This window comes from Balaenoptera ricei, chromosome 17 (assembly GCF_028023285.1).
Source record: "Balaenoptera ricei isolate mBalRic1 chromosome 17, mBalRic1.hap2, whole genome shotgun sequence".
In the NCBI taxonomy this organism is placed as follows: domain Eukaryota; kingdom Metazoa; phylum Chordata; class Mammalia; order Artiodactyla; family Balaenopteridae; genus Balaenoptera; species Balaenoptera ricei.
Genome location: NC_082655.1, coordinates 64,813,256 through 64,836,160, shown reverse-complemented (window position 1 = coordinate 64,836,160; position 22,905 = coordinate 64,813,256). Strand labels below are relative to the sequence as shown.

Here is a 22,905-nt window from a genome sequence, read left to right as displayed (position 1 = left end):
TTAGTAGGAAAACTGACAAAATCTGAATAAGAGTTGTAGATTAGTTAATAGTATTATGTCATCATTAATTTCCTAGTACTGACAAATTTATGTTATGGTTATATAATTGTTAACATCAAACTCTGTAGTATTTTTCTGCTTTTCTCTAAGTCTAAAATTATTTTTTAGAGGCCATTTATAGTAGGAGAGAAAACCTTTAGTGCTTCAGAATAAAGGAGACTTGAAAGAAGCCAAGAGGCTATTAGAGGAGATAATAAACAAACTTTTCTATGCATATCAGAATTTTATACTAAAAGAATCTTCAAACACAAGAGAAGGGAATCAGTGGAGACTAAATTATCTCTTAATTAGAAAAATTAAGTCACTGAGCAATGTGGTACTTTCTATCTCTGATATGGGAAGTAAAAAGGTTGCAGAAAGAATTTTTTCAAGCATAAAAGCCTAGAAAATTATAATATCCAAAGCACCATGAAAAAGAGAAGTTAAAGGTTCCTCTTTAAGTTAGAGTTTTAGGGAGAAAAAAATGTGTAATATAGGCCTATACCTGGGAAGCCTACCAATGGGGACCAAGAAACTTGAACCGAGAAATAACAATAAATGCTACTGGTTTGCAAAAGGTAAGAGGGAATAGGTTGCTGCTTAAACTGAAAATCCAAATTGGTAGCAAACACCACCTATGACAGATTATTTTTTAGCTATTTCTATTTTAACTCTAGGAAAGTACTGCTATTACTAACTCAACGCCCCCCACACCCCACATTCACTTTATTACAGAAAGTTTCCACTGAAACTCTTCTAACAGGGAGCAGTAACCACCTAAAAGCCAATTCTGTTAGGTTCTTCTTTGACAGAGAAGTTATGGAAAACCAAGAGAGGCTACTATCCCAGAAGCCAAAAGAAGAGAAAGTTCAATATGAGACAAAGTTTGGAGTCTGAGTCCATCCAGGTTAAGGGTCTCAGAAAACAAAACTCAAAGTATGCAGAGGAATGTAACAGAACCCAGTCTCTATAATGTACCATTAACAACAGTTAAGATGCAATCCAAAATTACTTGATCTAGAATAAGCAGGAAAACCTGACACATACTCAAGTGAAAAGGCAATTAATAAAGACTGAATCCAATATATCTGATGTTGAAATGAACATAAAAGGTGTTTAAAGAACCTATTATAACCATTTTCAAGGATGTAAAGGAAAATATGTCTAAAATAAATGAATGAATAGGAAATATCAGCAGAGAAACAGAAACTAAAAAGAACCATATGGAAAGTCTAGAAATGAAAATACAATACCCAAAGTAAGAAAAAAAAAATCACTGGATGAAAGACATATAGAACTTATAGATACACAGAAATGATAAAATCTGAAGTTCAGAAAAAATTTTAATGAATAAAAGCCTCAGGATTCTCTGTGACAATATAAAAAACGCATGTAAATGGAGGGAGAGGAGAGAGAAAAGGTAGCAAAAAATTTATTTGAAGAAAATATGGCCAAAAATTTCCCAAATTTGATGAAAGCAATAAATATACCAATTTAAGAAAGCAATAAATATGCAGTGAGTTCAATAGTGGCCCCCAAAAGATATGTTCAAGTCCTAATTTCTAGTACCTTTAAATGTGACCTTATTTGAAGTAGGATATTTGCAGATATAATTAAGTTGAGATCATCCTGGATTTAGAGTGGGCCCTAAATCCAATGACAAAGTATCCTTGTAGCTTTCCCATATTTTGAATTATCTGCTTAGGACAGATGTCAAGATGGCCAGTTAGTAATTAAGTGATTAATTAATTAATGGGTATATTCAGTGGTATTTAAAAACAACTGGTTGTGTTCCAGTTTCTGGTAATGGCAGTATAAATTCACCAGACAAAGCCTCTTGCAGATAACAATACACGATGTAGACAAAATAAAATATCTGAAGACAGTGGAATGTGATGAAAAGCAGGCAGACATCAGGGCAGAGTTTTCCCTTAAAAGACCAAAACGATATGGAGTAAGAATTGTGAGTTTATGGCTTTTTTTTTTGCCTGAGGGCATTCCTTGTTTCCTGTAATTCTATTGGTAGAAAACTGCAGTCTTACCAGCTGGAGACAGCAGTGGAAAGAGCTTAGGGGTGGCAGATGAGCTGGTCACTGAGGGAAGAAATTCTAGAAATGAGGTAGCAGCAGACGTGGTGAAACACTAAATCTGAATATAAACTCTACCCAAATCCCTGCTAACTACAAAACTTTACATGTACAGGAAAGACACTAGAAGACCTGACGTAGAAATAGGCAGAAACCAGGGAGAAGTCTGTTAAGATCTAAAAGTCTGACACTTTTTTGATTGAGTGCAGTCCCTCAGGTGCACACAGCTCAAATGACAGAAAGCTAAAGCTTTACGAGCCTGAAGTATCAGAGGACATGGGCTGGCAGATCAGCTGAAAATTGGGGGTTGTGGGGGGAATGCTAGAAGCTAGGAAATGCAAAGGGTGAGCTCCAAAATCTGAGCCTAAATGTGCCCAAATAATTAGGTAGGCACAGAAAGACTGCAAGAGGAAAGGCTGCAGTTGGAAGCTGAAAAAACTAAGTGGAAATGTCAGCTGAGGGATATCACCACGGTGGAGGCAAAGCTTGAAATTTTAGTCCAGGCAACTTAGCTGAATACTAGACCAAAAACAAAAAGAAAAACAATAATCTACAAAAGAAAAGATGATCCAGAGTTGCTATAACATATTATCCACAATGTCCATTTTTCAAACAAAAATTACAGACATGCATAGAAATGGAAATGAAGCATATTCATAAATAAGGTGGTCAATAGGAAACTGACTCCTAATGGGCCCAGATGTTGGGTTTAGATGACAAAGACTTCAAAGCAGCTATTATAAAGATGTTCAAATAATTTTTAAAAATGTGTTGTCAATGACTATACGGAGATGGAATCACAACAAAGAAACAGAAAAAAAAAAAAAAAAGAAGAACCAAATAGAAACATTAGATTAAAACAATATAATAACTGAAGTGAAAAATTTATTACATGGGCTCAACAGCAAATTGGAGAGGACAGAGAAAGTAGTCAGTAAATCTGAAAATAGATCAACGGAAGTTACACAATCCAAAGATGGAGAAAAATAAACAGAGTCTCGAAGACCTGAAGGACAATATCAAGAGGCCCAACATACATGTAATTGGAGTCCCAAAAGGAGAGGAAAGAGAAAAGGGCCAAAAAAATTTTTTGAAAAAACTAGCCAAAAACTTTTCGAAACTAGTGAGAAACATCATCTTAATCTAAGAAGCTAAATGAATCCCAAGCAGGATTAAAAACAATCCTAGACATAGCACAGCCAAACTGGTGAAACCAAAGATGAACAGAATAGCTTAATAGCAGCTAGAGTAAAACAACACATTACATATATGGTGCAGAAACAACTGGTTATCCTACAGGAAAAATAGGCTTCAAGTCTCACCCATACCATACACAAAAAATTAAATAGATATCAGCATTAAACATAAAAGCACAAACTACAAAATGTATAGAAAAAAATCAGAGAAAATCTTTGCAACCTGGGGGTAGTCAAAAATTCCTCAGATAGGACCAAAAAGGTGCAGTTTCTGGGGAAAAAAAAATGTAAACTTGAACTTCATCAAAATTGAAATCTTCTTTTCCACTTTACAAAAGATGCCATTAAGATAATGAAAAGAAAAGTCACAGGCGGGGAGATAATATCTGCAACAGAAAGGGCTTGTATCCAGAATGTATAAAGAACTCTGATGATGCAATAATTTTAAAAAATCACAACCAGAAACTGGGGAAAAGATGTGGAAATTTCACAAAGATATATAATTGGCCAACAAGCACAAGAAAAGAAGTGCATATTATTGGTCATCAGGGAAATACAAATTAAAATATCAGTGAGATACCACTGTACCCTTCACAGAATAAAACTGATCATATCAATGTATGGAACCCTCATACAGCGCTGGTAGGAATGTAATATGATACAACACACTGAAAAAGAATCTGATAGTTTCTTGTAAGCTTCTATGTATACTTACCATGTGACCCAGGAATTTCACTCTGAGGTATTTTTCCAAGAGAACTGGAAACATGTCTGCACAAAATCTTGTACATGAATGTTCACAAACAGCTTTATTCATAATAGCCCCAAACTGAAAACAACTCAAATGTCCATCAGCAGATAAAATGATAAATAATTTGTGGTGTACATCATACAATGGACTAGTACTTAGCAATACAAAGGAACAAACTACTGATATATACAACATGGACAATCTCAAAAACATTACAGCCAGTGAAAGAAGCTAGAAACGAAACTGTTCATGCTGGATGATTCAATTTTTATGAAATTTTAGGCACAACTAATCTTTGTGACAAAAAAGATATACTGGTTGCCCAGAGCCACAGAGAGGTGAGGAAAACAGGCTACAAAGAGGCACCAGGGAGTATTTTACAGTAATAGAAATATTCCCATCTTGACTGTGGTTGTAGTTACATGGTGGTATACATTTTTCAAAACTCATCAAACTGTATAACTAAAATGGGTGTGCTTTATTGTATGTAAATTATACCTCAATAAGGTTGATCAAAGCATTTCAAAAGCATAGTTATCTGATACAACACTTGGAGATACTAAGTCATTGCTCATACTTCTCATAAATAATCATAATTAATCTCCCAATTAATTTCCAAGTAATTGTTACCTTAGGAGACTAACCATTTGAATTTATCACATGTGTTCAGATGTGATTGTCTGTCCTTCCACTTCCCCCTTCCCCCTGGCCACACTCCACATCCCACCCCCAACAATCCCATCCTAATGTCAGCTTCATGAGGGCAGAACCCTTGACTGTCATTTATGCTATATCCTCAGTGCAAAAAGTGCACCTGGCCCATGGCAGGTGCTCAATATACTTTGGTTGACGTAATGAATGAATGAATCCCTTACATTGTTAGTATTCATCAGGAATCTCTTCCTAGGCCTTTACCCACTTTCCCTGGTCAATCTTTACTACTTTTATGGCTTCAATTACATCTGTACATCGATGACTCCCCAATCTCTGTGTCCTATGCTCTCTTGCTGATCACCAGACCCACTGATGAATGCCTACTGGACAACTGCCTTTGAAAGTCCCACAGGAAACTCAAATTCGCCATGTTTAAAATGGAACTCATTAACCTCCTCTAAGTTTATTCATCACATTCATACTAAAAATAAAACCTTTCCTAAAACATTCGTATTACCTTCCTACTTTACTTCATTCTCAAATTCTTGAAATGAATGGTCAATTCATCCTCAAAGAGTCTCTAATTACTCTTCAACACTATTTAAATGTAGCTTCCATCCTGACCAGGACAGTGAAAGCATCCTCACAGAAGTTAGCAGCCGAGATCATTTAATTCTCTCAACTGTACCGTGGACGCCTGCACCTCAGCCCCACTCCTCAACGACCATTAGCTTTGCTTAATTCAATCTTTGCTATTTCTCTACTGGATTCATGCAAAGTCACTCTAATTGGTCTTTCTGCTACCAATCTCTTTTTTGTCTAGTTCCTCCTCCACATGCTTACAGAATTATCTTTCTAAAATACAAAACCACTGTCACTACCCTTTAAAAAAGAAGTTGGTGGTCTCTGCCTAACAGCTAAATTCAAATTCTCAGCAACACACGTCTTTTCAGCCTACTTGCCAACCACTTCCACTTTGAACTCTTAAGCATTTTCTAAAACACCGTGCCCTTTTGCCTTTAGTACTCAGCTGCTTCTGCCTGCAATTTCTTTTCTTCTTATTCACCTTAAAAGTCTATGTACTTCTTAAAGCTTATTCAAATGTCCCTCTGCTATGAATTCTTCTTAATTCCTTCAGTCAGAGCTCTTCATTCCCATACATGATTCTTGGCATGGCTAATCATACCTCAAGTGATGACACTTATTACGTGGGGCAGGCATTACCTACGTTATTTCCTGCAGCATGCTACAAATATTTAATTTTTTTTTAATTAAATTTTTGTGTAATGTTCAAACACTGATCCCTGGAGACCAGACTCAACTGTAATAGCGGCCACTCTTCTGTATATTGGTTTTATTTTCCTGTCTGTCTGTCTCCAACTTGACCGTAACTCTTCCTGTGCCCACTGTCTGGTATGCTACCTGGCACGTGTAGGTATGTATTAAGTATCTGCCCAGAGTGAATAAACAAACGTTCCAGTTCCTGTTGTTCAGCTAAATCAATTCCAGTATTCATTCATCTCCAGTATGAGATGATATTCTATAGCCAGATTAACTTCATATCCATCCAATTCTTCACGTACATACTGAAATGACTGAAAACTATTCTTAATGCACTATTTTTCTCTTAATAAGAGTTTCTGAAGCTGTGAACTGTGTATCCTTTTCCAGCTGTAGTCCTTGTTTTCTCAAATGTTCCACTATAGGACTTGATTCTGAACTTTTCTTATACTTAAAAAAATGACAATACTACAGATAAAAAACATTTTAAAAGTTTTTCAAATATCTCTTATCTCTGACAGTTGTATCTGCTTTTTGATATGACCATGTCAAGGCGCCAGAACTTTCCTGAACCTAAAATCTATAAGGGTTTAAAATTAACTAATAATTCTCTATGTGGAAATGAGTAAACTGCATTACTAATAGGATGTTTTACTTCTGTAGTCCCTCAAATGTGTATTTACATCATAAAGTTATATCTTTGAGTAAAAACTAAAGTTCCTTCCGGCTCAAAAGAGAATTCTTAAATGACTCAGGCTCAGTTGTGTACCTAGTGGAGGGCATAAATAAATTTATTAATGAAATCTATGACTAAACCAAAACAATACCCAGAAGACCACGGACTACCACAAACACTAGTCCTACCTTCAGGGATCAGGCTTCGAACACTATACAATAGCTGGATTTAAAATTAAATAAAGATTTGTAAGCAAGAAGCAAAAATGTACCAGGCACTTCTGCTGCGTCACAAAATAATGTATGTAATGCCTCCTTCACTACCTGATACATAACGAGGCAGTCAATAAATGTTAGTTTCGTTTCCCTGTTTACTCATATATCTCCTAATGCCCCTGGTATGTCAGAGTAGTTTTTTTCCGTGTGCAGAAATCTTTTACATGCAGTATTCCACATACTGTTCTCTTTCTCAAGAGTTGTCCTGGGTGAGAAGAGAACAATATAGCTGAAATTTTAGATGCTGTCATTCATGAAAAAAAAATCTCAGCCATAGCTGAATGCTGGAGAGAGGGAAGTAGATAATTTCAACATGACTTAGAATGAACATAGGTATATAGATACCAGCCTGACATGTACTGACATGTACCTGATGGGTACTACAATTAATCTTACGTTACTAAGTAAAAATCACATCATTGCCAACCTTTTCTAGCAAAAGGAAATGAAATTCACCTTTAGATGAAAAATAATTTCCTCTTCTTCAAATTGATTGAAGAAATAATTGATTATTGGTTTTCGAATAATTCCAAATAGAATTCTCATGCTGACTTGAAATCTCTTCCGATACAAACAGAAAAGGACACAGATATTTCTACTTGGGGATGACACATAATGGCAACTATTTTTTTCTGCACCTCAGCGGCTCATTTCACATCCACATCAAAGTCACTGTGTTAGGACAGCTCTTTTGTGTTTGTATGTTACTCTTTCTTTGAAATATGTGTCTTACTATGTATGTGCTGGCATATCAAGGCTCAAAATGAGTATCTTTGTCTTTCTGATTACATTCTGCAGTGATTTAGGGTGGAGTTAGTTAGTCCTGAATAGTTTATGCAGTAATAATGGACTGTTTACTTGAAGCCTGATTGATTCTTATTTGTGTTACTGTTACTCATCACAGTATGTTTTCATATGGATCAGGATTTCTTTCTTCAAATGTAATATTTTTCTCTAAAGAGTTGGAAATTTCAGCGAAGTAAAAGGTGACCTATAATTCTACTGGTTTTTATGAAGTATGGTTATGCGATATGCAGTCTACGTACCCTTGAGGGTTTGGCCAAGTATATCGAGGCCTAAAGAAACCAGACAATAAGTCAGTTTGCATGAACGCAGGCTGCCCATTTGAAGAACAAACATGAGTTTTAGGGTCCCTACAGGAAAACCAAGCCTTCAGGAGAATTCTTCCAATTTCTCCAAGGTCTTGGAAAAGCAGCAGAGGCTAAATCCAAGAGGGCTTTTTAAGAAGTAACTATAAATCAGAGCAGAATCTCTTGACCCCATGCTAAACCCATATATATTTTGCTCATTGTACTCTGAGTAATTTCTCATCACTTTATACATTGTGTAACAGTGTAGACGAAAATTTGGGCTCAGAAGTGACACGGTGAGTTATGTTTCAAGGACAAATTAGAAACGGGGGAAAAACATATTTCTAAGTGGAAGAGTATATGTATATGCATGATTTCTTTCTCCATATTTTCCTATTAGAAATCTACAAAAGTTTACTTAAACTGGTCTTTAAAAAAAAATGGATCCCTTACTCTTCAAAAAAACAAGCTGCAAATAGCCACTTTGATTATAAATATATGGATTACAAAAAGTGAGGTATAGGGAAAATAAGAAAAAAGAGAAAGGAAAAAGGTTGATTCTCAAATTGGGACACTCCCCATGTCCCCCAGCTCAGTGTAATCTGTACTAAGGTCGTATTGTTAAAATATGCTATGTGTCATACATGTCAAAAATAAATATTTAAAAGAAGCTCATAACCATAAAAGAAGTCTGCTATAATCATACTAAACTTCAAAAAAGGAGATATATTATTATAGTTGAAATGTATTACGTTTGAATTGTATTTGAAAAGGAAGTTTTTAATTAAATAGATATTTCTAAGCCTTCTACTGACATTCTCATCTTGCTAAAAATGGCACCAGCATCATAAAACTCACAATAATGAAAAGCTCCCCTATAAAACACTCCTTGGTTTTTATAAAATAAACGAATTATGGTTTAACTAAGACACCAACTAAGGGCTTCTTTACATTCTTTATGTGAGAAAAACAAATCTAGTTTATCACATTTTACTCTGAAGGTTTTAAAAACAACACTGTTCACTGGACGATAATCACAAGGAAGGGTACAGACTAAAAGATTAAAATTAAATCCATCTGTCAAGGGTAATTTACTAAAATAATTCATTTTAATTTCCAATCTAATCATTTTCTAATGACTCATTTAAACAATGAAACTGCTTATAGTTAATTATACAGAGAGATTTCTAATATGATTGTATGGAAAAGCATATTAAAGATGGAAAAACTTAGAATAATGTAAATTATAACACAACAAAACAGTCTTCTGCTTCAGCTCAAAAGCAGAGCATTTCAAAAATGTCTCTATAACAATTTTCTTTAAAAAGCTGAATGATTTTGAAATATTTTGGCATTGTAATTAAAGGGTATCAAGGTACACACCAAGGAACCCTGAACACCATGGTATAACTACATTTTAAATGAATTTTTATGAAATGCATAGAAGTTATAGAAGCATACTAACTGGGCTGGACAAAGTCTGAGGTTCACAGAACTACTGATATAAAACTTTCTTCTTCTAAAAAATAATAAATCAATAAGAACATTCAGGTTTTAAAAGAAGATAATAAAAATGTACTCAATGAAAATTCAAAAAATAAATATTCATTTATGATAGAGATCCAAAGGCTTGCATCTAAAATGTGATTAAAAACTTTAGGTGAGCCCAAGAAAGGATAAAAGAATTACTGAGGATGTGCAAGTGTTCAGTCATATTCTGACCTATGAAGTCAGCTTTATTAATAATAACTTTAATTGTATAATAAATTATTCTGTAGATTTAAGCAAAAGGATGTGAGTTTAATACCTACATTCTGATGAGCAAATAAGCTTTTTGTAACTTATAAATTTCAATTAATGAAAAAAATTTAAAAGTTAAAACAACGTAGTTTTCAGTACACTAATATATTTTTTTACTTTGTAATACAATATAGCTGTCACATACAATGGCTCTGGTAGGCTTAAATCAAATGTCAGTGGGCACGGAAGGCCAGAGAAGGGTTTATATACAATATTCAATAAGCAATAATATCTATTCAGTGTACAGTAACAAAATTTTAAAAGTACTAACCTAGAAATACAGAAAAAGAATTTATTGTTTTTAAATTCCAGAAATGAAAATAACATAACAGCATGTCATCCATAACAAGCTGGCCCTATAATTTCTAAACTACAGTCCAATTAAAACATTTAAGAAATAGAAACAATCTACATGTTTTTCTACCAGGTAAATATACCTGAGAAAGTTACCTATAAAGAAGGAGGCTTTAAAACTCTTAACCACAAAGACTCTTCTACTGTGACATCATGAGGACGTGCCGGGCACCTGACGGGGAGGGAAGCCGTTTCCCACAGTCTGTTCACCACACACTGCAGGCTGCAGCCCGTCAGCAAAACGATATTTCATAGCAACACCAAGCTCATTTGACCAAAGCAGCACAGTAATGTTTTAAAACCATCTGCTTATCTTCATTAGTATGTAAAAATCACCGTACACAAAAAATTTGGAAATGTTTAACGTGTCCATAGATAAGAGTGTATTATCTCAGCATAAGCTTTAAAAAAAAAAAAAAAAAAAAAAGGTCTGAGTAGTCAGCCCAAATATAGGAGAAATAGATTCTACATTTTGACTAAAGTAAAGGTATTTTAAAATTATAGTTGTTGTCATTGCTAAGAATTAACAAATAAATACAAATTTAAAAATTTAAGTAGTTCTTCTGGCAGCAAAATTACATCTACCAGAGTAATATCTCCAACCAAAAATTCAGTTCAGAGCTTGAATGCAATTTGTGCTTTGTTTCTATAAAAATGCAAATGCAGTGTTACTTTCAGACATTTCTAAATGACTAGATTTGTAAATAAACAGTGAATTCCTTTTCATCACAGTTTATTTCTAGTTCACCCTACGCAGATTATAGATAGAACTAAAAATTGCTTAGTTTTTTTTCCCAGTACTTTAACTGTGTGAATCAAGGTCCTTTTATTTTAAACAGTGATTTATTGTTATTCTTAAGGTAAACAACGAAAACAGTTCTAAAATTTTATGTTTAAAATTTCAGATGACAGAGCCAAAAACTGGTAACAGCTTTTTAGATTTCATATTAATAGTCTAAGTAAAAACACTCACGACTACCTGGCAATAGATTTGAAAGAATCAGGTTTCTGCGATGAGAAACAAAAAAACATGCAAAATACCCCCTAAAACACATGATCTTCTCTCTTATATCTAAATTTGTAAAATTTTTATAAATACATTATCATTCTACACAATACAGATCTTCTAGAGCATTTCTAAAGGAAATTACAGTTTTTGGTCTTCAGGAGTAAGACTAAGATGGAAAGGGGGGTGAAAATAATGAAATCTGAGGGAGCACTCCGCTCTTTCTACACACAAGCACGCTGCTGTTCACCCAGTCAAGTGAGCGATTACAGTTCAGTACAGGATTTTCAAGGCAACTAAGAAGTCAGAACACAGGTATTTCCTCTTCCTAGAGTTAACAATTCTTTAAAAAGTTCTACTCTTAAAGGATTGTTGGTTTTTTTTTCAAAAGGGAACACTGACTAAACGGGGGGGAAACGGTTTCCGGCCCCAAATTTATATACACAACAAGCGGACTATAAGCTAGATTTAGACTGCCCGGTGAGACAGACTTGTTGGTACCATCTAAGGTAGGTGCTACCCTAGATGGTTCAAAACACGATCTAGTAAAACGATACATGTTTTTATGCCTCAGACAACTAGAAAGCATTTATCACTGTTCTAATACCATGTTTAATTAACTCCTAAGATAATAGACTTCTAGGATGTTGTACCTTAGTGGTATACCTGAATCATTACTAGCAATAGAATGCCAAATTCAAAACTGCTACGAAAGTAAAATCATCATTAGAAAAAACCCTACTGTAAAATGAGGGAGGACTTAGGGCTAAATACTAATACCAAATGTATGAAGGCAGAATTTTTGTTTGGGGAGGAGAGTGAGGGAATAGATGCACCCAAGCAGAACACAGAACAGAGAATGGAAAGTGTTTAAAAAAAAAACAAAAACAAAAACAGAAGAAGAAGGAATATGGAGGAGAGCCAGGCAGCAAAAGAATTACTGGAGAGAATGAAAAATCTTTAAAGTGAGGCATGTGCACATGACTCGTTTTTCTGTCCTCTGTGTTCCTAACAATTTACAATGTAAGTGGCAAAGGAGTCACAATAGCAGGCAGGAATGAGCTTTCTGATGGACAGAGATGAAGGATTTGGGGCTAATGAATTGTTTTGTTTTCTTGTTTTTGTTTTTGCTTTTAATTCATACCTGAAAGCCTTGAATCCTTGCTAAATATTCCAGCTGTTTTGAAGGTTGTACTGGAGAACAAGGGGGAGTAGGAGAACTTCCTTTTAAACCTATGGCTTCAGCTGTAGGAGATGTTCCATTCATAAGGAGTTCCCTGGCAATTGTAGCTGAACTACTCGATGTGGGAGATATACTGAAGAAAGAGCTTGAGGGTTGGTTCATATCTTTGGGTGACAAATAGCCTAGAGTAGTGCCAGAGATTACTTTGTGGCGGCTGGCTTCCATCTCTTGATAAACATCAGGAGACAAATGAAGAATTCCTTTTGGAGCTACAAGTAAAATAAAGGAACATTGTTATTACACGTAAAATAAGTGGAACAGAAACATGTTATAGCATTATTAACTCAAGGATTTCACTTGACACAGTGACCGAGCAGTGAGAAACGCTGTTAAGCAAGCGTCTTCCCCACGCTTGCAGGGGCAACGGCAGTCTCCGATTTGGAGGTGAATAATGTATGTTTCAATATTCCTAAAACCATTAGTATAAACAAGCCACAAAAGTGACTTCAGGGGAAAGTGTGTGTGGTAGGGAAGCTGTGGAGGAAGACAGGTAACTGGTGTGTAGAAGTGCAACACGGGATAAGATTAGGAATGTGCAGGGTCTTCACCCTGCAACTTAATCTTTTATGATCTCATAAAAGAGATCCCTAACATGGATTTTGCTGCAAAATCCCTAACATATGCAGCAACTGAGACACAGTGGGTAAAAATGAAGGCTGGGTCAGTCCAAACCATCTGAGGAACCAACTCATATATCCGACGGCCTACGGGTGTTCTCCTATGTCCCACCGTCAACTCTATCTCATGAACACGTCAAAAAGCGACAGAGCATCTCCTCCCGCAAACCGTCTCCTATGTGGCTTATCTCATCATGATACCACCACCCATCTGCTCAGCTGCCCAACCTAGACTCCTGGCAACCATCGTTGAGTCACCCACAAACAAGTAGCTACCGTGTGCAGTCTAGAATTTGCCCCATCATCACCAAGTGCAATAGCTCAAGCCAGGCCACACACAGGTTCTAATATCAAGAGGAGTGAGCCTGGGGCTGTGTCATCAGTTGGCAGGGTTGTAAACATATAAAAGCAGCACTTTCCTTTGACTACCATTTGTCTCAGAGAGGTTTCAAACCACATTTCACACTGCTTGTTCTAATATCTTTGGATCAGATATTAACGACTCTCAAATCATGATATTATCTTTTAAAATTACTGATAAATCACCACCTTTGGAGAACGTGCTCTGAGAGACGCAACTTAATTCCCTTGGTCCTGCCTCTCCCTTTCCCACCACGAACCTCCTGATTCAAGCCCTCAGTGTTTCTGGCCAGGGTTACTTTAACAATCACTGAAAGCTTCAGCGCTGCTAGTCTCCCCAGTGTCCATTTCCCAAAATGTGTTCTATAACACAGTCCCCCAGTATAAGGGTTCCATGATAAATAAATCAGGGAAATAATGAAAATTATATCACCCAGAAACATCCCTTTTGGAGGATTAAAAATGCACATTAGCACAGTAAAAAGTGAGAAGTCCAGAAGAACAGAAATCTATTCAACTTGGTTTAACCCAGGATTTCCCAAATTTATTTTCTATCCAGGCTTTTCACATAATATTAATAATATCTAACACTGGGAAATGCTAAGACTAGCCCTTCTCTTACTTTAAAGTCTTCACTGGCTCCCCACCACTTATACTATAAAATCTAAACTTCTTAGGATGACATATGAAGCCCTCAGTGCCCTGGCTCCTCCTCACCTCTCCATCCTACTGAAATATTCATGCAGAACCCATGCTCCCAGCATGCAAATATATTCACACTTCTTCCAATACTCTGGCCTGTTTGATCCCATCATATCTTTATTTCTATTGTACACACACACACACACACACACACACACACGGACACCAGTTAAGCTCTGACTACTCGGTTCCAGGCACTGAGCTAACCAATACTGTCCTGACCTCAAGTCACGCTCAGTCTCTCAGGAGAGGAAAATGCAAGGGATAAATAACATAATGTGGTAAGTGCCTCTGTAGAGGTGGGTTAGGGAGCAGTAGGAGTGGGAGAGGAGAAGCACCAGGAGCTCAGGAGAGGCTCCCTGGAGATGGTACGGACAGCGCGTCTCAATGCATGAGGAGAACCGGGCCAAGGAGGAAGAGGACTGAAGGCAGATGGCAGCGTGAGCAAATGCAGTGCCGAGCAGAGTAAGCCCAGGAAAGCAAGAAGCGGGAGGTGCGAACTGCAGCAGGGGAAGGAGGAGGCAGGAAGGAGCCGAGCTCCAGGAGACCTCATCCTGACGGCATTAAACATAAAGGAGTTGCTTTTAAAAATAATTTATAGGGCTTCCCTGGTGGCGCAGTGGTTGAGAATCTGCCTGCCAATGCAGGGGACACGGGTTCGAGCCCTGGTCTGGGAAGATCCCACATGCCGCGGAGCAACTAGGCCCATGAGCCACAATTACTGAGCCTGCGCGTCTGGAGCCTGTGCTCCACAACAAGAGAGGCCGCGACAGTGAGAGGCCCGCGCACCGCAATGAAGAGTGGCCCCCACTTGCCGCAACTAGAGAAAGCCCTCGCACAGAAACGAAGACCCAGCACAGCCATAAATAAATAAATTAAAAAAAAAAAAAAAAAAAAAAGCTCTAGCGCACAGAAACTTCTGTCCCCATGGAGTTGGGGAGCCCGATCCTCCCGGCATGTGGATGTATTCAAAACTCAGAAGGTTCCCAAACCTCCACATTTAGGGGTTTTGTGGTGGTTCCATTATGTAGGCATGACTGATAAAACTGCTGACCACTGATGACTGAACTCAAATCTCCAGCTCCTCTCACCTCCCCAGATGTCAGGTGGTGGGGCTAAAAGTAACTTTTTTTCTTATTTTGGTATTAGATATTATTAAAAAAATCTTTGCCACTTACCGACGCTAACAGAGAACAGTGGCAAGGATTTTTAAATAATAATGTCCAATACCAAAATAGGCAAGAGAAACTTGCATATATTAGTATGGAAGCGTGAAATTGGCACAGCTGTTGGAGTTGTACCAACTTGGAGCAGTTTGTTAGTGTCAGAAAAACTAAAATGCGTATTCTTCGAACTAGCAATTCTGCTTCTAAGTGAAGGAAATCAATCTTCATGTGAATAAGGATGTAATTGCAAAAAATGTGTTTCACTATATTGTTTTAATTGCACGAAAAGGAGATAAATTAGATGTCCAACAATGCGGAATTGTTTGAGGAAACAATTCATATAATGAAAATTTAAGCCTTAAACTTATTAATGAAAGTATATTGTTTTGTAAACAACAAAAGGATCATGTGGTATTTTTATGTTTTAACTTATTTTTTCAAGTTAACAAAAAAGTATATAGGAAACAAGACTAAAAGTATATTTTTAAAGCCAAATGTAAAAGTAGTTTCCTCTGGCTAGTGAGATTCATCTGTATTTTTTCCAATGCATATGTTTTCTATTTAAATTTTTTTGTTGAAATTTTTCCTGGATATAAAGCTAACAAACACAAAGGCATAAAGTAAATCCATAAAATAGGATTGATACGTTATTTTAAGCTATATAAATTACTTATTTCTTTATTTTTTTGGCTGCGCTGTGCGACATGCGGGATCTTAGTTCCCTGACCAGGGTTCGAACCCAAGCCCCTGCGGTGGAAGCGCCGAGCCCTAAGCACTGGACCGCCGGGGAAGTCCCATATATAAATTATTATATTTTTTAAAATTTATTTTGGCTGTGCTGGGTCTTCGTTTCTGTGCGAGGACTTTCTCTAGTTGAGGCAAGTGGGGGCCACTCTTCATTGCGGTGCGCGGGCCTCTCACTATCGCGGCCTCTCTTGTTGTGGAGCACAGGCTCCAGACGCGCAGGCTCAGTAATTGTGGCGCAGGGGCTTAGTTGCTCCGCAGCATGTGGGACCTTCCCGGACCAGGGCTCGAACCCGTGTCCCCTGCATTGGCAGGCAGATTCTCAACCACTGCGCCACCAGGGAAGCCCCTAGAGCTTTTTGAACCTCATCCTGTGTACCTCTTCATCTGGCTTTTTGTTTTAAATTCCTTTCTAATAAACCAGTGATAGTATCTTCCCAAGTTCTGTGAGCTCTTCTAGCAAATTATCAAATTTGAGAAGGGAATCGTGGGAACCCCCTGAATTTATAGCCAGTTGGTCAGGAGTACAGGTGGCAACATGGGACTTGTGACTGGCAGAAGTGGGGCATCTTGTGTGGCGGAGCCCTTAATCTGCAGGGTCTGTGCTAATTCCGGGGAGTGTCAGAACTGAACCGTAGGACACCCTGTTAGTGCCTGGAAAATTGGAGAATGGGTTGGTATGGGGAAAAAAATGCCTATACATTTGGTATCAGAAGTGTAGCAAAAACAGTCATAGGTCAACACTGATCAAACTGTACACATATGTGCAGTTTATTACACTTCAATTTTATCTCAACAAAGTAAAAATATTTGCCAATTTGATTAAGTGCTATGTCATGTTATTAATTTTTTTATTTTTTCACTAGCTGCACAAACACCATATGTAATTCTTACTTAAAAAATAACTTAATGTATGACTCTAAATTCTACACTCAATTTAAGAAATAAGGAAACTAACAGCATTATTTCAGCACTGCTATTATACAGAAGTAATGGGCTTGCCAACAGCAATATTATAAAGCAAAGAAAATGCTCTCCCAACACTCAAGAGAGGCATTACATCACAGTGTAAGAACTCATGCAGAGTACAGGCTCCCTTATTCTACAGTAAAGCCTGAATTGACTTTTCTTCATGAATAAAGAAGATTCCTTTCTGCAGAGCTCAAGTGATGGAACAGCCATTGAAAGAGCGTAAAGGCACATGTGGATTTATGCAGTCAACTACCAAATGATTTTCAACATGAATATTAGTAACAGTGTTTGGATCAGTCACAATTCATTTAGGTTCTTCCTGTTGTAAATTTAAGTCACTTTTCAGTAGGGTAAAGACCGAAAAGCAGATTCAAAGGGTAAGTTCAGATATACATATTTAAGGACTTTCAACTGTCTCCTGAAAAACTATATCCATTTATACTTCTATTAGCAATGGGTGACTAAACCTGTTTTCCTACACGTCTGTCGAAACAGGTTTTAGTTGTTCTAAATAATTACTGCCACTCTACAACATTCATTGTTATATTAATTTACATTTATTTGATTACTGCACAGATAAACTTTCTCTCATGTGACCACCTCAGGCCCAAGCCTTTTTTCCTGTTGGCTTTGACCTCAGTTTTGCTCATGGCCTTGGAAGGTATTCCCTTGCTTAGGCTTGTTATATCTGTTATATTTACCCTCTATCTGAAGATGTCCTGAACCCATTCTCCCATCATCTATCTTCTGTCCCTGATTTTGCCTTTAATACTCCCATCTTAATACTGTCTATCTGAAACCACTGTACGTGGCTACACCGCAGATACAACACTGGCACTATTCTAGCTCTTTACACGCATTATCTCATTTAAACCCCACAACAACCATATGAAATGGATTTTTATTTCTCTATATTATAGATGAAAAAACTGAAGCACAGAGAAGTCACAAAACACAGCCAAGGTCGTATGATTAGCAATGCTAGACTTTAACTCCAGGTAGTCTGTCACTAGAGCTTGGATACTTAAACATTACATTAAATGGCCCCCTGAAAGAACAAGAAGAGCACAAAATGCAATGTCCAGCCAGTTCCAAACTCCTAGGTTTAATCCAGGAAGTAAACTCCAAGCCCGAGGTTGACCCAGATTGGTTCCACAGTTGACCAATGTCATCATGGTTTTTCTTAGATGTTCCAGAGATTGCCTCACCAAAATCTCCCTAGATTATACGACGTTCATACAGGATTTTAAAAGCCCCAACTTGCCAGGGACTGCGACATCTTACACATAAGGAATGCCAGGCCATGGTGGCCTTTTTACTTGTTTTCCCCATTAGGTTTACGCTTCTCTCAAATAGGTGTGTAAACCCTCCAGCACGCAAAGCCTCCTGCAGCATTTTCCTGGAGCTCCAGTTCTTACTGGAAGAGCTGGAGGGGACATTTTGAATTGAGATCTCTTAAAAGGTCTTATCATATGTATAGATACACAAACGCAGCAGAACCTGGCCTTTTGATGTTCACTAACATCATAACTCTCCCAGAGGCTGAAGAACATAAATGAGTAGTAAGTGGTATCAGGGGTATCAGAACAACAGGGCAAGTCAATGGAGCAAGAAAGATAATGTCACTTCACTGGTACAAGTGGTTAATATTAGTCTATAAAGAGGGATTTCTCTGCAAGTCTGTGGAATGAACACATAGCTATTGCTTAATAAAAAGAACTTGTCACTTTTTATACCAGAGCTCTGAGAGAGAAATCTTACTGCTTGTTTCCATAAACTACCTTGAATTCTTGCCACAGTACTGTTGGACTAAATGTTCTGTTTATAAATACTCAAATACCCAACAGTATTCAGGTCTACTTCTGTCACAGTGAGTTTTTCATAACAAAAAGTTATAATTCACACAGAGGTAAAATACTTTCGTAAATGAAAGAAAGAGCAGAAACGGTGGTGGGTTCTTCGGACTGAGATTTAACACATGTGGGTAGACTCTGCTCCTATGTAGACACCATCAAGGATGACTCACCACATTTTAAGAAGAAAGTCAATTATTTGTATGTGTTTTGAAAGCTGATGTCTCAGAATTTTATTCCTTCTCTGATCAGACATTTTGTTTAGTACTACCTCAGAAGACAGAGTCCTGCTTCCTGATTGGCATCAATTATCTTAAAACACACCCCAGTTGTTGAGGGTGTGTGCCTGCCAATTTAGAACTGGATATCTCAAAAGTTAGTTGGTTGCTACTGGCAAAATAGATTCTTAATGAGTTTTATTTTAATCTTCTCTTGTCCAAAGTTTCAAGTGGCAGCCAGGTACAAATACATTATGTGACTGGTTTTCCTGTTGTAAAAGTAAAGTCCACCTCTCCTAGCATTTACTACTCACTGAATTTCCCTTGTGTGTCCTGATGGTGGCAAAATCTCATCATTCTAATCTGTTTAAAAAACCTTATCTTTAAAGTTTCAAAAAATTATAATTGAAAAATTCCTAAAACCTGGAAAATAAACTGCTGGTTCAAAACAGGAAATTTGAGAAAAGAATGAGCAAAAACAGCAAGATTTATCAGTTTGATAGTGATTTTAAAAAGGCATTTATATGAAAACTCACAAAATCCAGGTAAGGTCTGTAAGTCTAGTTCATTGTATCATACCTGTGTCAATTTCCTCGTTTCGATAATGTACTATAATTACGTAAGATGTCACCACTGGGAGAAGCTGAGTGATGGGTACACACAACCTCTCTGTACCATTTTTACAACTTGAAAAAGTTTAAAAAACCCAACTACATGAAAGCATTGTTATGCTGCTCTGGGCATCTCCCAAAACAGAGGTTCTAGAACAAAGCAGTGCTGAGACCTCAAGGTAGAGAGGACCTTGAGGGCTCCAGCTTTGACCACTGATGTGCCTAATGTGCAGCCCTGGCTCCTCAGGCTCTGGCTGCTTGACCTCTGGTTCCGTGAGAGTTAGGGAGAACCTGATGGGGGTGTGGGCCCCATGGCTGGGATTCTGTTCTTTGCCAGGGAAGCTTGAGGTCATTTATTAGGTGAGACTACATGCGACCCAAGAAAGAACCTACTGGACCACCATGGCCATCCTCCTGGAGTGGAGGGACAGACAATCCATCCTCTGCATGATCTTTAAGCTGCTAGGCTGTTTGGAACTTAGAAATCCCTCCTTCCCATGGCCCTGCTGTTGAGATGAATGAAACGGGGATATTTTGGTGGGACCCCACTTCTCTCTTCCCACACAGCTCATTATCTATCTGGTCTTCCAGTGGAGGGCCTTGGGTCCCTAGCCCTGTCTGATTTTTAAGCAACTATTTAAATGGAGACAAAAATTAATAATGCAAAATTTGAGGGAAACTCTTCTGAAAATTAAACTAAGAAAGGAAATGCTGGATAAAAGCAATACAATGAAAAAGTAAAACAAACAGGTAAATAATTTGTTAGAAGTTCCCTTTTTAAGGTCAGTTTCAGAATCACCTTGGAAGGTGAAGTCTCAACTAGCGAAAAATCTGGTCACACCTTATGGTATAGATGAGACTAAACCTATCTGGATTAAAAGAAACAACTTCATTTAAAAAAAGACTCATTATTGAATGAATGGACAAAATGATGTATTTTAATGTACTCAAAAAGCATAACTTAAATCAGTGGTGAAAATTAACCTGGTTCTTGCCCTTGAGTTGGATGAAAGCACTGATTTTGTTAATTCGTGTATTTTATTGGTCTTTTTTTTTTTTTTTTTGCTACATTTAACATGATGTATGTGAAAAGTTATTATTTTGGTGAACGCTTATGAACAAAACTACTGACAAAGAACTTTTCGGAAGATATGCAAGCCTTGTGGTGAGCGCAGTACCAAGAAGGAAAAGTGCTCAGTCCATCCCTGGTCCACAAAGGTGGAAGCCCAGGGCGGAGGCCTGACGGAACAGCATGATGCAGCAGCTAGCACACCTAAAAGACACTGTGCCTTGACTGTACCAGCTGTGCAACCTGGGGGGGGAGGGAACAAAATGGTAAATGATCAATTTTCTTTAATAAAACAGAAACAACAATAACAGCAACAAAAGAGTTTTTTTTGACTATTCACCTTTTCATTTTTTAAGAAACCAATTTGAAATGAACTGGGCAATGCCTTTGGAAAGCTTGTTCTATTACACAAATGTACACTAGCTTAGCCAAAGAAAGGAGCCAGTCAGAGTTTTCAAACCCACGGTTGAATTGTTACTTTTTCTTTAAAAGAGAAAAATAAAAAGTATATAATTACGAAGGACAGGACCCTGAGTATGGTGAATAAACTCACCATTCATCTTAATAGTAAAGAAGGTCTCACTTAGTTGGCTTATGTAGCAGAAATGTGTTCAAGGCTCAACATCTTCCATAAAGATAGAACTGTGAATATTTCTACTGAGCAGGACAAAACTTCTGCGGTGATAATGAAGTGTGAGAGCAGCTTGTGAAGACAATGAGTCGTGTTCAATTATTAAGTTTATTCAAATGGGACAAAAAACATTGCTGGTAAAATAAAGATCATCCTCATTAGTTGTCTTTCTTCACAGGAAAAAATCCATTAGTGACTATTTCCCTAAGACTGTAAAAAAGACTAACAAACGGATTATGTAAATTGCCACATGACACAGATGACCAAGCCGTCAGCAGGAAGACACACATACTGAAATGCCGAACACAGCAGCCCCAGCAGTATCCTTCGGCTAGCATCCTGAGCCTCTGTTGCAGGGAGCTCACAAAACAGTCATAATTAGAGCTAAAACTCATGCAGTCCTTACTGGATAGCAGGCTTCGCATACATTAGCTCAGTAATCCTCACAGTGACCCTATGAAGCAGGGATTATGATCCCAGCCCATGGTCTCAGTGAAGACCACACAGGGAGCCTGGACTTCTACCCCAATCTGGCAGTAACAAGTGGTGCCAGAAGAGGAAGAGTGGAGAGTTAGGACTTTAATCATCACCTAGTGGTAACAAGGTTATCCCCACTGTGGTGTCAGTGAAGACCATGTAGGGACCAGAATTCCTACTCCATCCAGCAATAACAAGGAGTCCCCCACCTTGGGCACCAAAGGAATCAGAGTGTGGAAACTGAACTAGAATTCTAAAAAGTGATCAAGTAACCCACAGGGAGTAAGAAAAAGAAAAGAAAACAAAAGAATAGAATAAGTAAATAGGGACTTCCCTGGTGGTGCAGTGGTTAAGAATCTGCCTTGCCAATGCAAGAGACACAGGTTCGAGCCCTGGTCCGGGAAGATCCCACATGCCGCGGAGCAACTAAGCCCATGCGCCACAACTACTGAGCCTGCACTCTAGGGCCCATGAGCCAAAACTACTGAGCCCATGTGCCAAAACTACTGAAGCCCACGTGCCTAGAGCCCATGCTCCACAAAAAGAGAAGCCACTGCAATGAGAAGCCTGCGCACCACACCGAAGCGTAGCCCCTGCCTGCCACAACTAGAGAAAGCCCGCACGCAGCAACGAAGACCCAATGCAGCCAAAAATAAATAAATAAATAATTTTTCTTTAAAACCTACTTTAAAAAAAAAGAATAAGTAAATAAGATGTCAGACTTAAGTCTTAACATATCAATAATTACATTAAATATAAATGATCTAAATATACCAATTAAAAGGAGATTGGCAGAGTAGATTAAAAATATGACCCAACTACATGCTGCCTAAAAGAAATTCACTTCAAATATAATTATATAGGCAAGCTGAGAGTAAAAGGATGAAGAAAAAAGACATATCTTATAAATATTAATCAAAAGAAAGCAGGACATTCTATTTCCAAATGATGACATGTGGAGATCTATGGACCCACCCCAACAAACAACCAAAACTAGAGAATATTCATTTTAAAATATTTTTAAGTCCCTGG

The 22,905-nt window shown here is 37.6% G+C and overlaps 1 protein-coding gene across 15 annotated transcripts in view; it reads right to left on the bottom strand.

Annotated features, from left to right (window-relative positions):
* Positions 1–22,905, bottom strand: part of STAU2 (staufen double-stranded RNA binding protein 2) — a 318,701-nt gene that overhangs the window by 121,956 nt on the left and 173,840 nt on the right. For all 15 annotated transcript variants that reach the window (XM_059901309.1, XM_059901320.1, XM_059901308.1 and 12 more), the window contains one exon: positions 12,355–12,662. In XM_059901309.1, the coding sequence (XP_059757292.1) occupies positions 12,355–12,662 (308 nt within the window). The remainder of the gene's footprint in view (positions 1–12,354; positions 12,663–22,905) is intronic.